This window comes from Odocoileus virginianus, chromosome 34 (genome assembly GCF_023699985.2).
Source record: "Odocoileus virginianus isolate 20LAN1187 ecotype Illinois chromosome 34, Ovbor_1.2, whole genome shotgun sequence".
In the NCBI taxonomy this organism is placed as follows: domain Eukaryota; kingdom Metazoa; phylum Chordata; class Mammalia; order Artiodactyla; family Cervidae; genus Odocoileus; species Odocoileus virginianus.
Genome location: NC_069707.1, coordinates 31473437 through 31488481, shown reverse-complemented (window position 1 = coordinate 31488481; position 15045 = coordinate 31473437). Strand labels below are relative to the sequence as shown.

Here is a 15045-nt window from a genome sequence, read left to right as displayed (position 1 = left end):
TAGTTTTAAACACTAAGTGAGAAATATTGTGAAAGCACTTTGCAAATTTCAAAACACTGTACAAATGTATGGAATTATTTTGGTTGTCAGTATTTAATGGGCTTATTTTAAAATACTGAGAGAAATTGGTTCAAATCAGACTTGCATTCTATATTTGCAATATGGAATGACTCCTCCCAATTTTCAAAAAAAATTTTTTTGCATTACATCAGTCCCACACCATTAGTCTATGTCTATAGGTCTAAAACTTTTCAAAAATATATAGCCTTATTTGTCAATACCTCTCAAATATTTTATTCATGCCACATAATTCAGCTTAGTGAACTTTTTACTTTTAAAAATGTAAATTTCCTTTTCTATGATCTCTGTAAATTGTACTGACTCTAGGTTAATTAAAAAAATAGTGTATTGGCAAAATAGAACAGCAAATTAGGAACAGACTAGTGAACATAGTGGAAGGCCCATGTTTGTTGGGCTATGCTTTGCAGTTCACCATGAACAGCTTGAAATTTTTAGAAAAATTGTTACATAAACCTGGACATGCTCTGCTGGGAAAAGTATATGTCCCAAAGCTTGTTCCTTGAGGAACGCTGGTCCAATACAACATGCTCAAGTGGTCAATGAGTTTGGGAAACGTTTCACATTATATAACTTGAACTTTCCAATATGCAGTCATATATTCAAAACTCTGAAAAGTGCAACAGTAAGCCTTTTAAAATTTGTAGCAATTTTCCATGGCTCTTCATATTTTCCATGGAACACTCCTCTGGCTCAGGGGGTAGGGAATGCCGCCATGAGTCTATTCAATTGACCATTTTCTGCTCATAAAATACCAGCTTACTATGCTGTATTTGATTACAACAGATAACCTATCCTAATTTCAAAGAGTCAGTGCTTCAAAATTATATATATATATAATATATATATATATATATATACATATTCATGAGGATTCCTATGAGAGGAATACCTGCTTTATTCTTAGCAACGTCAACTGGAAAAATAAATTTCTCCTGGCTCCAAAAATTTGAGTTTCCAAAAGTTGTGTATCCTTTTCTAGCCAGTATATTCAGCTTCCTTACCAAGAACAATGAAAACAAATATAATATTACACAATTTGCAAAGGAAATCATTTTTGTTTGACATCTCAGATTCAGAAATTCTGAACTAAAAATAAACATGAAATTTCAAATATGGAGTGTTTGGGATGGTCATATTATATAAATATTTGGATGGAAAATCATTGAATCTGATACAGCACTTATAAAATATAAAGAATTAAACTTAACAGTAAAATACTCCTCATAAGTATTACAAACATTCCATTAAGTGGACAAATTCAAAGAATCAAGAAGGAAAAACTCCAAAAGACAATATTTACTTAGAAAACAATATAGTCTATGTTGGGACTTCCAAGGTGGCTCAGTGGTGAAGATCCCACCTGCAATGCAGGAGACATGGGTTTGATCCCTGCATAGGGAAGATCCCCTGGAGGAGGAAATAGCAACCCACCCCAGTATTCTTGCCTGAAAAATCCCATGGACAAAGAAGCCTGACAGGCTAAGTCCATAGGGTGCAAAGAATCACACATACTGAACAACTAAACACACAGGCATGCATCGTTTGTGTTTAAGAGGCTGTTTGCCGGGGAGAAACAGCTTAGAAATGAAATGGAAAAATACAACATTCTTAATTGATGTGGCCGGCAAATCTGGCAGTATTGAATCACCTGCTTCTCTCAAGGAGTATACAAGATAATCACACAAAAATTTAATTTCATTTAGTTTATTAATATGATCCAAACAAACAGCTTAAGACAATGAGCAAAAGACCCAAGATAAGATTTGGCTGATCTATACCAAAAGAACAAAAAAGGTGACAGAACTGGTGACAATTTTATTTTGGAAAGTTAGTTTATTAACTAATATAAAAATAAATCTACAATAGCAACTGTGACTCAGATTGAGCCAGTATGCAACACGTGTGATACCCAACATGGTCAGAGAGGCCCTCACACCCTCCTCAGCTGGTTCACACCCTCCTCAGCTGGTTCACACCCTCTGGCCTTTGTCCTGGACCTTCACAAAAGGCCCCTCACAGCACTGAGTTTGCAGCCAGCTACATTTTCTCCTAGCCTACTATCAGTTATGTACCATTGCTATGTTTCCTGCAGCCTCTTTTTCTTTGGATAGTGACAGAGCTCAAGGAAAAAACTCACCTGGCCAGTGCTGAGCAAGAAGGGGGGAAAAAAGATGGGCTCAGTGTGGTTTGGGACGCAGACTCGGGTAAATGAGCAGGCTAGAATGGGCACCATCAGAAAGTGTTGAGGTCAGGGGCCCACGGGTGATTCACAGAAAGACAGAGCTGCATATTACAAGAAAGTAGAACCACTGTTCCATTCGGGAAATCACAGCAAAGAGCAGTAAAGAGAAAGAACACTGGAATGGACAGTACTTCCATTTACACCTTTAAGATAAAAACATTTAAAAAGAGGAATACAGAAATGAAATCAATCATTTCAAGAAGTAAAATAGCGATAACAAGTATTTCAATAAAATGAAATACAGGAGATAAAGAAGTCTTTTACTTCCACTTGACTTTGTCCAATTTTTTTAAGAGGTTAGGTAAGGTCAATTTTGCTTTACTGAACGATTCATTCATTTTATCAGCTATTTCTGAGGAAAAGATGGACATCTCTCAGGAAGCCTGGGGAAGAAGAGGGGACAGGAGGAAGGGAACCTGTGAGAGGAAGTCTCCAAGGTCTTCACCCTCATCCTTCACACCCCATAAATGTCCTTAGCCTGCACGGGAAACGTCAGGCTCGGATCATGGAAAACCGTGGTCACCGAGCATGAGGGAATTACGGGCACACGCTCCTGGGGCTGAGTGCACCGCCCAGGACCACGAAACTCAGGAGCAGCTCAAGACAGGCATTTCCATGCAGGGAGGTGGAAGACGCCCCGCACACCAAGGGCTCTGCTTGATACGGTCTTTCTATATCTGGAGGTAATGCTGTCATGCCTTGAATCTGAAAAGGAAAGAGCAGAAACAAAGCCACTGAATGTGTGATTGAACATCAGGCCCGTGGCCAAGCCTGCTCAGCCCTGCGCTTCTGCAGCGGCTAAAGGGTGGGAGGGGGCAGCGGGTGCTGAAGTGGGCCGACGTCAGGCAGTCAGAACCCTAGGAATTCCCAGCAAGGTGGAGAAAGGGTCAGACACACCTTCGGGAAAGAAGAGATATAAAACACGCTCTCTTGGGTTTCTTTTTGAAGCTTTCATCCCACCTTATTCCTTTTTCATCCCAACTTTAGTTTCAGAATAAACTTCCTCCTTTGAAGGAAGTAGAATCAGGAGTTTTGGGGCATCTACATAATCATTGAAAAATTCTTAGACTTATCAAAAGACAACTGGATTTATGGATATCTGTCTGTTCCTCTCATTTTATCTGTTGTGGATTCCGGTAAACTCCAGTATCTGTTTTCCCTGAAGATTTAAACAAAGTGGGGCTTACCGACCACTCTGCGTTGTCTGTCTTGGAACATCTCACGTTGACCGGCAGGCTAAGGACAAGCTTATTGAAGGCAAGACCTTCCTTTTTAGTCCATTTAAACTTGTTCATTGCATCCATGAAAGAAAGGTTTTTATACTGCTTAGGGCTTTTGATAATAAAAGGCCAGGTCCTGAATATAAAATAAATAACCAGAATGAGTCATATTCAGAACAAAAGCATTTTGTGTTTCCATTACTTTTCAATACCGTAAGTCCCCTACATATGAGCTTTTAAGTTGTGAACTGCTAAAGATGCAAACATACCCCTGTATACCAGCTGTTGTGTACCCCTGCACTTTTCAAGGATGGTATTGTAAGGTTACAAACGCGTTCGCTACTTATCTACATATTATCTGTGTGAAAAGTACTATAAACCTATGACAGTACAGTACTATACAGACGGTTATGTCAGCTGGGTACCTAGGCAAACTTTGTTGGACTTGGGGACACTCTCTCAGAAGGAAATGCATTTGGATGTAGGGGACTTATTGTATTCTAAAACAGACTTCATACTAGTTCATTTTTACACACATAGATAACCTGATTGAAAGTCCTAATGAACTTTTAATCAGTTACTAGAAGAAATACATATAAAATAAGAAGTCGTTTTTAAGAAAATTCCTCAGTTTAGTAGCAGATGAGTGTTACTTTTAGACAAATAGTTTTGACTTAGAAAGCTTCCCCGGAATCCCACAATTCCTCACATAATTGTTTTGGCTTTGGTTAACAATATAACTGATAGGCGTCAGTTCTGAAGACTTCAAAACTAATGATGTAATGAAGAAGTGTGCAGAATATCAAAAGATACTGAACAACGATGGAAATTTCAATTCCATACTCTTGAAAAGCCTGACCACTGTTGGTTGTCCAGTTTTTGCTTACCTAGGTGGCAACATTTTTTTTTTAAATTGAACCAGTGTTTTTAAAATTTCACTGAGAAAAAAATACTTTGAAGATGATACACTCTGCTTCTACTTGCTGCTGAAGAAAAATATATGTTAAATGTCCAAGAAATATAAGTTTTGGATTCTCGATTCTTGAAAAAAGGAAAAGTGTTTAAGTGTAGTTCAAAAATTTGCATGGTCTGTTCCATGAACCATCCAGATTATCATGGGTAACTGGTAGGGGTTTGGCTCCCTTGATACCCCAAGAGGAAGTTCCAGTGATTTTCAATAATTAACAACAAATTAACCTCCAGCTGAGGAATCTACATTTTTAATATTTGATCTTTGTAATTTCTTCATTTAATTATGCCATATCAGCTCGCTCTCTCTTACATACATAACCTACTCAGGCATGTTGAATATTATCTTTTTAATTAAATTAAACATTCTTTATTGTCTTTTAGAGTTATGAAGATAAATTTTTTATGTTTGAAATGAAAACATTTCCTCTGTACTTTAATAAGTGAGATAATGAATAATACAATAGGTCATATATGAGGATCTTTATATTCTTTATTTCTAACCTTTCTTCTTTAATTAAAGTCAATATATCTTTGCTGAGTTTTAAATGCGCTGTTACGCACAGAGACCTTGAAGTTCCATAAAGAATGAGCAAGCACCATCACACTGCAGCAAACAGATCCAGCAATGACCTAAAATCTGTAACGTCGCAAATTAAATACTCTGTGGAGACTTAGAGAGGTACAATCCAGAATCAGTACAAAATAAAATCTGTACATGTAAAAACTTTCATAAAGTAAAAATTTAACTTGAAAGGGACCCATTATATTTACATACCATGTCATTTAAAATATACTAAAAGCTAGGTGCTAGGGGTAAAGAACTCGCCTGCCAATGCAGGAGATGCTTGTTACATCCCTGGATCGGGAAAATCCCCTGGAGAAGGAAATGACAACCCACTCCAGTATTCTTGCCCGGGAAATTCCGTGGACAGAGGAGCCTGGTGGGCTATAGTCCACGGGGTCACAGACACAACTGAAGCAACCACAGCCTCCCCAAAGTAGCTAAGTTTAATTAAATATAAAATAACTTTAAATCAAATACTAAAAAGAAAATTTACTTTTCAAGGAGATAAGGTATTTGCCTTGAGAAAAGGAAAAATCTACTTTATAACCAGGAAAATGCCGGGCGGGTAGCGTGGAGCGATCATCAGCCTATAATCTCCTAAAACACCACAAGGGGGCACTGGAATCTCTGCTAACTCCCTAAGTTTTCTGCAGCTTTGCTAGTTAAGAGTGAACGTGTGTGTGCAGTCACTTCAGTCCTGTCTGAGTCTTCGCCGCCCCGTGGACTGTAGCCCACCAGGCTCCTCTGTCCATGGGATTCTCCAGGCAAGAATACTGGAGTGGGTTGCCATGCCCTCCTCCAGGGGATCTTCCTGACCTAGAGATCGAACCCACGTCTCTTATGTCTCCCGCATTGGCTGGTGGGTTCTTTATGTATTGTATATTACATAAAGGAAACCTTTAAAAAAAGGTTTACCGCTAGAACAAATTAGCAAATTAGCATCTGTTTGAGATTTCACAGTATAAAGTTACAGAAGAGGTATAAACACATGTTTACTTATTATAATTATGTAGAAAAGGATTTTTAAAAAGGGCAAGCCCAATGAACCCTTTATTGGAACCAGCAGGACAGGCTGGGTGGGGAGGAGAGTGTCACGACCTCCCTAACCTGGCATCTTGTCCCATTTTTATTGTCTCCTTTCCCTTCCTACTAAATTTGTTCAGGCTCCTACTTTATAACATCACACTAACAAACTTTCTAACCTTTCAGCCCGTCCTACACCACACTTGCTGATTACCACTGGAAAGAAGAGAAGGAAAAGACAGAACGAGGAGTAATCCTGAAAAAGTAAATATTTACCCTAAGTATTTTTCCTTAAAAGACTGCAATCTAAACCAGAAATAGATAATGTTCAGGTAGTAAGTTCTGCTCTCACTGGGACTGGGACTTAGTTATTAGAAATTTAGGAATGTTCTAGAAAGTAAAACTATTACATTTCTGCACATCTGGGCAGTGTCTAAATAACTACCCAGATCCACATATAAATTGAAGGGTATTATTTATATATCACTGTAGTTGACAAAAATAAAGGCTTTAATATTGATGAGCAATTTTCCTTTATAAGCTTAATTTAATTGGCTAGTCGATTTAAAAATATACAGAAATGAAATAAACTTTAAGACTATCCAAAATAACTTTGGAAAAAGAAAAAAACGGCAAAGTTTGGGGATTTACACACTCATTTCAAGATTTACTATAAAACAATAATAATAATTGTGTGGCATTATAGTAAAACTAAACATGTACCAGGGAGGCCTGGCGTGGTGCGATTCATGGGGTCGCAAAAAGTCGGACACGACTGAGCGACTGAACTGAACTGAATTGAACTGAAACATGTAACAATGAACAGAACACTCGGAGTCCAGAAATTGGCAATATATGGTGAATGGATTTGCAACAAACATTTCAGAGTAATTATTTAGGGAAAAAGTAGCTTTTTTCATCAAACAGTTCTTGTACAACTTGATGTCTGTATGAAATACAATAAACCTCAGAAAATTCAACAAACAGAAAATTATTCAAAATGGATCTTCAACCTCATGCTAAAACTGTAAAACTTTTAGGAAAAAAAAAAGAGAGAAACTCTTCAGAACCTTGGGCAAGCGACAGTCTCTTACAAGGGATATCAAAAGCACAAAACAAACCAAAAACAATACAATGGACTGCAGAAAAATATAGCTAAAAAATTAAAATCAAGTCATAGACCAGAAAAAAAAATTATTTGCAAACATACACCTGACAAAGAATTTATATGTAAAGTATAAAAACTCTTTACAATTATAAAGAACTCTTACAACTCAATAATAAAAAAAAAACTCAGTTAAATGGACAAGAATTTGAACAATTAAAAAGGGACATGTATCAATGACTAATCAGCATGTGAAAAGAGGCTTGATATCATTTGTCACAGGGGAAATGGAAAATAAAACTATAGTAAGATACCACTGCATACACATTACAATAGATGAAATTCAAAATAAAGAAAATACAAAGAACACTGGGAAGATTAAGTAGTAGGAAATCTTACAGGTTATCAGTGAGAATGTAGAGAGGTATGTTATTTGGGAGAACATTTGAGAGTCTCAATGCTGTAAACACAGACTTAGTGTACAATCCAAGGATTCCACCACTAGGTATTAAAGCAGAAATTGAAAACATATGTCCATACAAAGATGAATACAATAATATTTATAGCAGCTTGCTTCATAATTGCCACAAACTGGAAACAATCCAAATGTCTTTCAACTAGTGAATAGATAAATGAAATTTTAGGTATATACACACTGGGGAATACTACTCAACAATAAAAAGGAGTGGGTTGATGATACACATACATACACACAAATACATACATACATATATATGTGTAGATGAATTTCAGTATAGACAAATCTCAAAAACATTCTGAGGTAAAGCAGCCAGGCACAAAAGAGTATATACCATATGATCCTATTTTCATAAAATCTAGAGACGATCAGACTAATAGTGACAGAAAGCAGATTCATGCTTTCCTGGGGCTGTGTGTGGAGGTGGGTGTCTCCAGAGTGTGACAGAAGTCTCAGTGGTGATGAAAACACCCTAGAGCTCGTCTGTGATGTGGTTAAACAGGGGAACACACCTGAGAGAACTTTCTAGCAGCATACTTAGCACACGTGCCTGCCCAGGTGCTCGGTCTTGTCCAACTCTCTTGCGACTCCAGGAACTGTATCCCACCAGGCTCCTCTGGCCATGGGATTTCCCAGGCAAGCACACTGGAGTGGGTTGCCATTTCCTTCTCTAGAGGATCTTTCCTACCCAGGGATCGAACCCACGTCTCCTGCATCTCCTGTGTTGGATGGTGAGTTCTTTAACACTGAGCCGCCTGGGAAGCCCATACTTAACAACGAGGCATTTAACTGGATGTAAGCTCTATCTCAAACAATTTGACCCAAATAAATAAATAACAAACAAGAAATAAAACTCATCAACAAACAGACAAAAAAGATACAACCTACACTTTACCAATCAGATGGTTAAAGACGGAGACCAGGAAATCTGACTGAATGAGGCACAACTCCTAACCCTCTGCAGGCTCTCTGAGCAAATGAACGTTTGGAAGGATCAAGCGCAGTTGAATCTCCCTGACAGAAGCAGAGGTTTGTGAGCTCTAACAGGTTTGGCAGACTGACATAATAAGGCCTGGGACATTCCTCTACTGAAAGGCAGTCAGCTCCAACCAGTTAGAAAACAGCCTCTAATAGACTTTTAATAAAACCTGAGGAAGGAATAACCGCCTTATTATAATATAGAGAACAGTTACACCTCTGCACACACAGCCCTTTACCCTCAAAATATAGAAGAGAAAATACATAAAATATCAACAAGTGGACAAATGAAATTCTCTCAGTCGTGTCTGACTCTTTGCGATCCCATAGCCTATACAGTCCATGGAATTCTCCAGGCCAGAATACTGGAGTGGGTAGCCTTTTCCTTCTCCAGGTTATCTTCCCAACCCAGGGATTGAATCCACGTCTCCTGCATTGCAGGCAGATTCTTTACCAGCTGAGCCACAAGGGAAGCCCACATAAAATATATCCTGTCCAAAAAAAAAAAAATATATATATATATATATCACCCAAATCTCAAACTGTGGTGTGGAGAGAAAGCAAACTACTCTCAAATTTGCTTAGAAAGTAGTCAAAACCTCACCTATGTTTTACCAAAGAGAAGTTTTAGACAGAACTGGCTCAGCAAAAGAAGGAATGGCCAAACAACCATGAAACTTAGGGTGAAAGGAAATAATATCACATTTCAATTATTTCAATATCCAGTGAAGACCAAAAAAAAAAAAAAAAAAGAGAGAGAGAGATAAAAAATCTATTCTAGAAGATGACATAAACTAATTATACTGGAGAGAATTTCCACAAGTGTTTCATGCTATGTTTATTTAATAAGAACATGAATGCGATTAAATAAGAGCTCAAATACAGGATGATAAAACAACAGAATGAGATGAAAAAGGAGATGGACCAAAGGAAATAACTTTTAAACAAAACAAATTTAGCACTAAGTATGTTTAAAGAAAAAAAAAGCAAGCGGCAGAAGAGCATTTCTAAAAAATTAGAGGGAAACTCTTGACAAAAATCTCAAATAGAAAAAAGTTTGGAGACATAAGAAAATTTCCTTGCTATGAAAAAAAGAAGTGAATATATATTTCCAGAAAATATGCAAATATTTATATATGTAAATATGTAAAACACTTTGTATTTCCAGAAATTTTGATTCATATACTCAACACTGAAATATGTTCAATTGAACTTACAAATTCTACAGGCAGAGGAAGAATGAGCCCACTTATCCAAAGACCTCTCTGAAGGTGGGGGGAGGTGGGCTATGATTCCCAATTACTATATCCAACCAAATGCTACAGAAATATAAATGCAGAAAATTTCAAACATAAAGGACATAAAGCGTGTGGAAGCCCTTCTTGATTAAGTAACTGAAGACAAAATCCTAAGGAATCAAAGAACCTAGAAATGCAGAAATCATATGAAGATTAGGAATTATCATGGAATCTATAAAAGCTGCAATAAATATTATAGAAATTATGTTTCAGAATTAAAGATGAAAATTAAAAATCTTGAGAATACAAAAATTCTAATATAAATAGTAAATATTTGGAGGTACAAAAAGGGAGGTTTGAAGAAAAATGTGAAAGTGTGAATGTTCTCATTTTTATGATCTAAAACTGAAATACAGTGTTTAAAAAAGCGTTAATATCTTTTATGCTCTATTTTCTCAGCATCTGAGAGCTCCTTTATATAATATTATTTCTTGTCATTAAAAACAACAGCAGTTTATTTATTCAACAATTATTCAATTTTAATTTAGTCTTCTGATAAATTTAAACAAAATTAAATTTTATGATTTTTGTTTAAAGCAGTACACAAATTATAATCTTTCTAACACTGATCTGGGCTTCCCTGGTGGTTCAGCTGGTAAAGAATCCACCTGCAATATAGGAGATGTGGGTTCGATCCCTGGATTGGGACGATCCCCTGGAGAAGGTAACAGCTACCCACTACAATATTCTTGCCTGAATTCCACGGACTATATAGTCCGTGGGGTTGCAAAGGGCTGGACATGACTGAGAGACTTTCACAGCCCTGACCTATTCATCTTTGTGTCAATACCTATAAGAAAGATGTCTCCAATGACATTCAATTAATGTCAGTGTTATTTATTTCTAACAGAATTTTGAGTGATAGCTTGTGTCCTCTTTTTTAAAACCTTCTTCTGCATTACCTAAATGCTCTATAATAAGCCTATGTGATTTTAACACCTTATCAACATGAAGTGATTTTTTTTTTTTCCTGCAGAGAATAGAAAAATCACCTCTCCTGATTTTTTTTTAAAGAAACAGAACAAATGAAGCAGGAACTTTCCATCACAGAAACCTCACTGGAACCACATGGAGAGTGTTGATGTAGTCCAGCAGGGAATACAAATTTATCTAAACTCATTATCTATTCTGTTATCTGATCTTTGGGAGGTTTTGTTTTTCCTTAAGCCTTGCCAGCTCTGTAGAAGGCAGAGGAAAACTGCACCCTCCACAACAGATAAATCTTGAGACAGGATGTACATGTCTCTGTTTTTCTACCAATGTATCCTCTAATCCTAGAATTGCTACAGAATCCTTAAAATGGGGCACCTAAATAGTCCTTACATTAAAAGCAAAAATAGAAGATTCTAGGTTATATGTTATATGATATTTCTGTTTAATACTGTATCCTAAAACCAAATTAGCAATATTTTCATAAGCAAAACAAAAAAAAAGCACCCAAAACCCTTTCTTTCTTTCTTTCTTTCTTTTTGCCAGTACCTTATTGGTTTGGCTTTTAATAATATTTATGTCAGTATGATGATGAACTAAACTTAAAAGTCTGATTTAAAGTCCAAACATGTATTTATAACAGAGGTTATTTTTCATTCATACTTTTGTAGAATAAATGTACTCAAACATGTAGTTAAATGTTTTATGTGGGCAATGACATCTCAAAACTAGTCTTGTTCTGTGAAGCAATTCTCCCTAAGTAACGAAAATGCCAACTTCAGTATTTCCTGGAGGAGATCAAACCAGTGGACACAGACAAAGCTTGCTGGGACACAGAGACAAACATTTTCAGAGGCTTTATACAAGCTGAGCAGAAAAGAAAATAACTGGATCATAGCATGCAGTTTGTTCATCTTGTAAATACACAGCTTTGAATGTTCATCTAACATTCTCTCCAACGTTCTCTTGATTAGGAATTTTCTAGTCAATACGTTAAAAATATTCTAACGGGGAAAAAACAAAGCTATTTAAGTCTTGCTGTGCTGTACTCAGTCATGTCTGACTGCAACCCCATGGACTGTAGCCTGCCAAGCTCCTCTGTCCCTGGGATTCTCCAGGCAAGAGTGCTGAAGTGGGTTGCCACACCCTCCTCCAGGGGATTTTTCCAACCCAGGGACTGAACCCAGGTCTCCCACATTGCAGCCGGACTCCTTAACAGTCTGACCCATCTGGGAAGCCCATTTAAGTCTTAGCAAGAAGCCATATGGGCTTCCCTGGTGGTTCAGATGGTAAAGAATGCCTATAATGCAGGACACCTGGGTTCGATCCTTGGGTCCTGAAGATTCCTTGGAGAAGTAAATGGCGACCCACTCCATATTACTGCCTGGAAAATCCAATAGACAAATGAGTTTGGTGGCCTACGGTCCATAGGGTACCAAAGAGTCAGACGTGATTGAAGTGACTAAACACCAACGCAAGAAACATACAATCTCGATATTTTAAAAACAAGACTACATCCTACTGCTTCTAGAGTGACATTTTATGTGCTGTTGTGATTTTTATTGACATTTTATTTGTTCAAAATGTAGTTATTGTGAACAAAAAGGCACATATATAGCAACAACAATACAAATTTCACCTCCTCCATTGATTCTATAATCTATGAAGTTGAACAGATTCTTAATCTTTAATTTCCATTTCCTTCTCTGAACTGGGATTGCAAATACTGCTCTACCTAATAAAACTGTGTGAAAATAAATTAAGCGAAATTACGTATGTGAAAATACTTCAGAAGCTACAACCTAGTTTATACCAGCATTTTGTTATTTGTATTTTAGCAGATACAGACCTCTAATATGGTGGTCATTGTGTTGACTGAATAGGAACTCAGTAGAACATATCTATGAATAGTGGGTTTAATTTAAAAAGAAGAGTGTTTGCAGTTTCTAATTTATAATCCCTATAAAATTTTGGAACAAAAAGTAGGCCATAATTATATTCTCATTCAGATCTATGTTTTTACCACATCCTCATTATGTGTTTATTTAATCTTTTCTTAAATACACCCCCTCAAAAATCTATGTGTCTCTTTTGCCTAATTACATCAGTCCTTTTGTAACTGACTGATTAATTTTGAAAAATCCAAATCATTAGAAGATTCTTCCTTGCATAAAAATAAAATCTACACTTCAAACTTTCCACCAGCCATCCTAATTCTTCTTTGTGGTATCGCAAAGAATGGATAAAATCCTTTTTTTCTATATCAAACTTAATTCTCAATTTCTTTTTCAAACATGTTTCCCTGCACCATTCAGACATCATTATTTTTCCTTTACTCTTCTCTTTCCCTCACCATTTCCCAGAGATGCAGTTAATCAATAAGTCCAGTGAGGGCTACCTTCAAAAGGTAATCTGATTGGAACCATTTCTCACCAATTTTACTGGCACCATCCTGGTCTAAAGCACCCTCATCTTTCAACTGGACAATCACAAATTTCCTGGTTGATTATATTATTGCTAATCTTGCCCTCCTAGAGTCTTTTCTCAACATAGTGACTAAATTAACATTTTGAATATCTATATCCTCTAATAGGACTCTTGAGAGGCCCTTGGACTGAAAGGCGATCAAACCAGTCAATCCTAAAAGAAATCAGTCCTGAATATTCATTGGAAGGACCGATGCTGAAGGTGAAACTCCAATACTTTGGCCACTTGATGCAAAGAACTGACTCATTGGAAAAGACCCTGATGCTGGGAAAGATTGAAGGCAGGAGGAGAAGGGGACGACAGAGGATGAGATGGCTGGATGGTATCACTGACTTGATGGACGTGAGTTTGAGCAAGCTCTGGGAGTTGGTAATGAACAGGGAAGCCTGGCTTGCTGCAGTGCATGGGTTCACAAAGAGTTGGACATAACTGAGCAACTGAACTGATCCTATAAGGGGGCTTCCCAGGTGGTACAATGGTAGAGAATCTGCCTGCCAATGTGGGAGACAAAAGAGATTCAGGTTCAGTCCCTGGGTTGTGGAGATTCCCTGGAGTAGGAAATGGCAACCCACTCCAGTACTCTTGTCTGGAAAATTCCATGGATAGAAAAGCCTGGTGGGCTACAGTCCATGAGGTTGCAAAGAGTTGGACACGACCAAAGAATTGAGCACACATGCAGCATACCCTATAATAGCTTCTCTTTGCATTTAAACCCAAAGTCCTTATGTTGCCTATAAAGTCCTACACTGTCTGGTCCCACTTGCTCTTATACCTCCCACTTATTGCCCACCATATCTCCCTCTGCTTCAGCCAAACTCACCTTCTTGCTGTTCTTTGAACATGCTGGCCTCATACTCACCACCTGTTACACTGGCTTTTCTCTCTGCAGAGTATACTTGTAGATCTTTCCATGACTGGCTCCTCAACACTTAGGTCTCTGTTCAAACATCACCGTCTGATATAGACTGAATATTTTTGTCCCCGCCCCACCCCACAAATTCACATGTTGAAATCCTAACACCCAAGGTGATGTTATTAGGAGGTGGGGCTCTTGGAAGAGTCTGTCCTCATAAACAGGATTACTGTCCTTACAGAAGCAGCTTGAGAAACCTCCCCGGCGCTTTCTGCCATGGGAGATCACTGTGACAAGATGGCTGTCTGGGTCCTCAGCAGGTACTGAATCTGCAGAATCTTGATCCTGGACTTCTCAACCTCCAGAACAGTGAGAGATAAATTTCTACTGTTTTCAAACTACCTTGTCTGTGGTAGTTAAAGCAGAAGGGACTCAGACAGCTCCCCAGATAAGCTCTCACCACCCAGCTGAGAACAACACACTTCCTTCATTGTCTCAGTTATGTTCATAACATCTTTTAACATCTGAAATTTTATATGTATATTTGCTTATTACTTCTTACCCTCTCTAATATACAATCTCAAGGGAGCAAGAATAATATTTATCTTGCTTATTATTTTGCCATAAGTCATTCCTATCATACACAACCATGCAGAAAGAATTAACACAGCAAGCCTGAGTCTGACATCCTTAGGAACACCTGCTTGGAAGGCTGACCTTTGGCTGGCATCAGGGAACTTAAATAGCCAACAATTTTCTGCACTAACACAAAACTTTCTCTAAATGATAAGCATAATTTACCATACCTAGACT

At 37.6% G+C, this 15045-nt stretch overlaps 1 protein-coding gene across 2 annotated transcripts in view; it reads right to left on the bottom strand.

Annotated features, from left to right (window-relative positions):
- Nucleotides 1–1769: 1769 nt before the first annotated feature.
- The window catches only part of MOXD1 (monooxygenase DBH like 1), an 87833-nt gene continuing 74557 nt past the window's right edge, over nt 1770–15045 (bottom strand). For both annotated transcript variants that reach the window (XM_070461404.1, XM_070461405.1), the window contains exons 11-12: nt 3511–3679; nt 1770–3028 (exon numbers count right to left, since the gene is read on the bottom strand). In XM_070461404.1, coding sequence (XP_070317505.1) covers nt 2861–3028; nt 3511–3679 — 337 coding nt within the window. In that variant the 3' untranslated portion in view covers nt 1770–2860. The remainder of the gene's footprint in view (nt 3029–3510; nt 3680–15045) is intronic.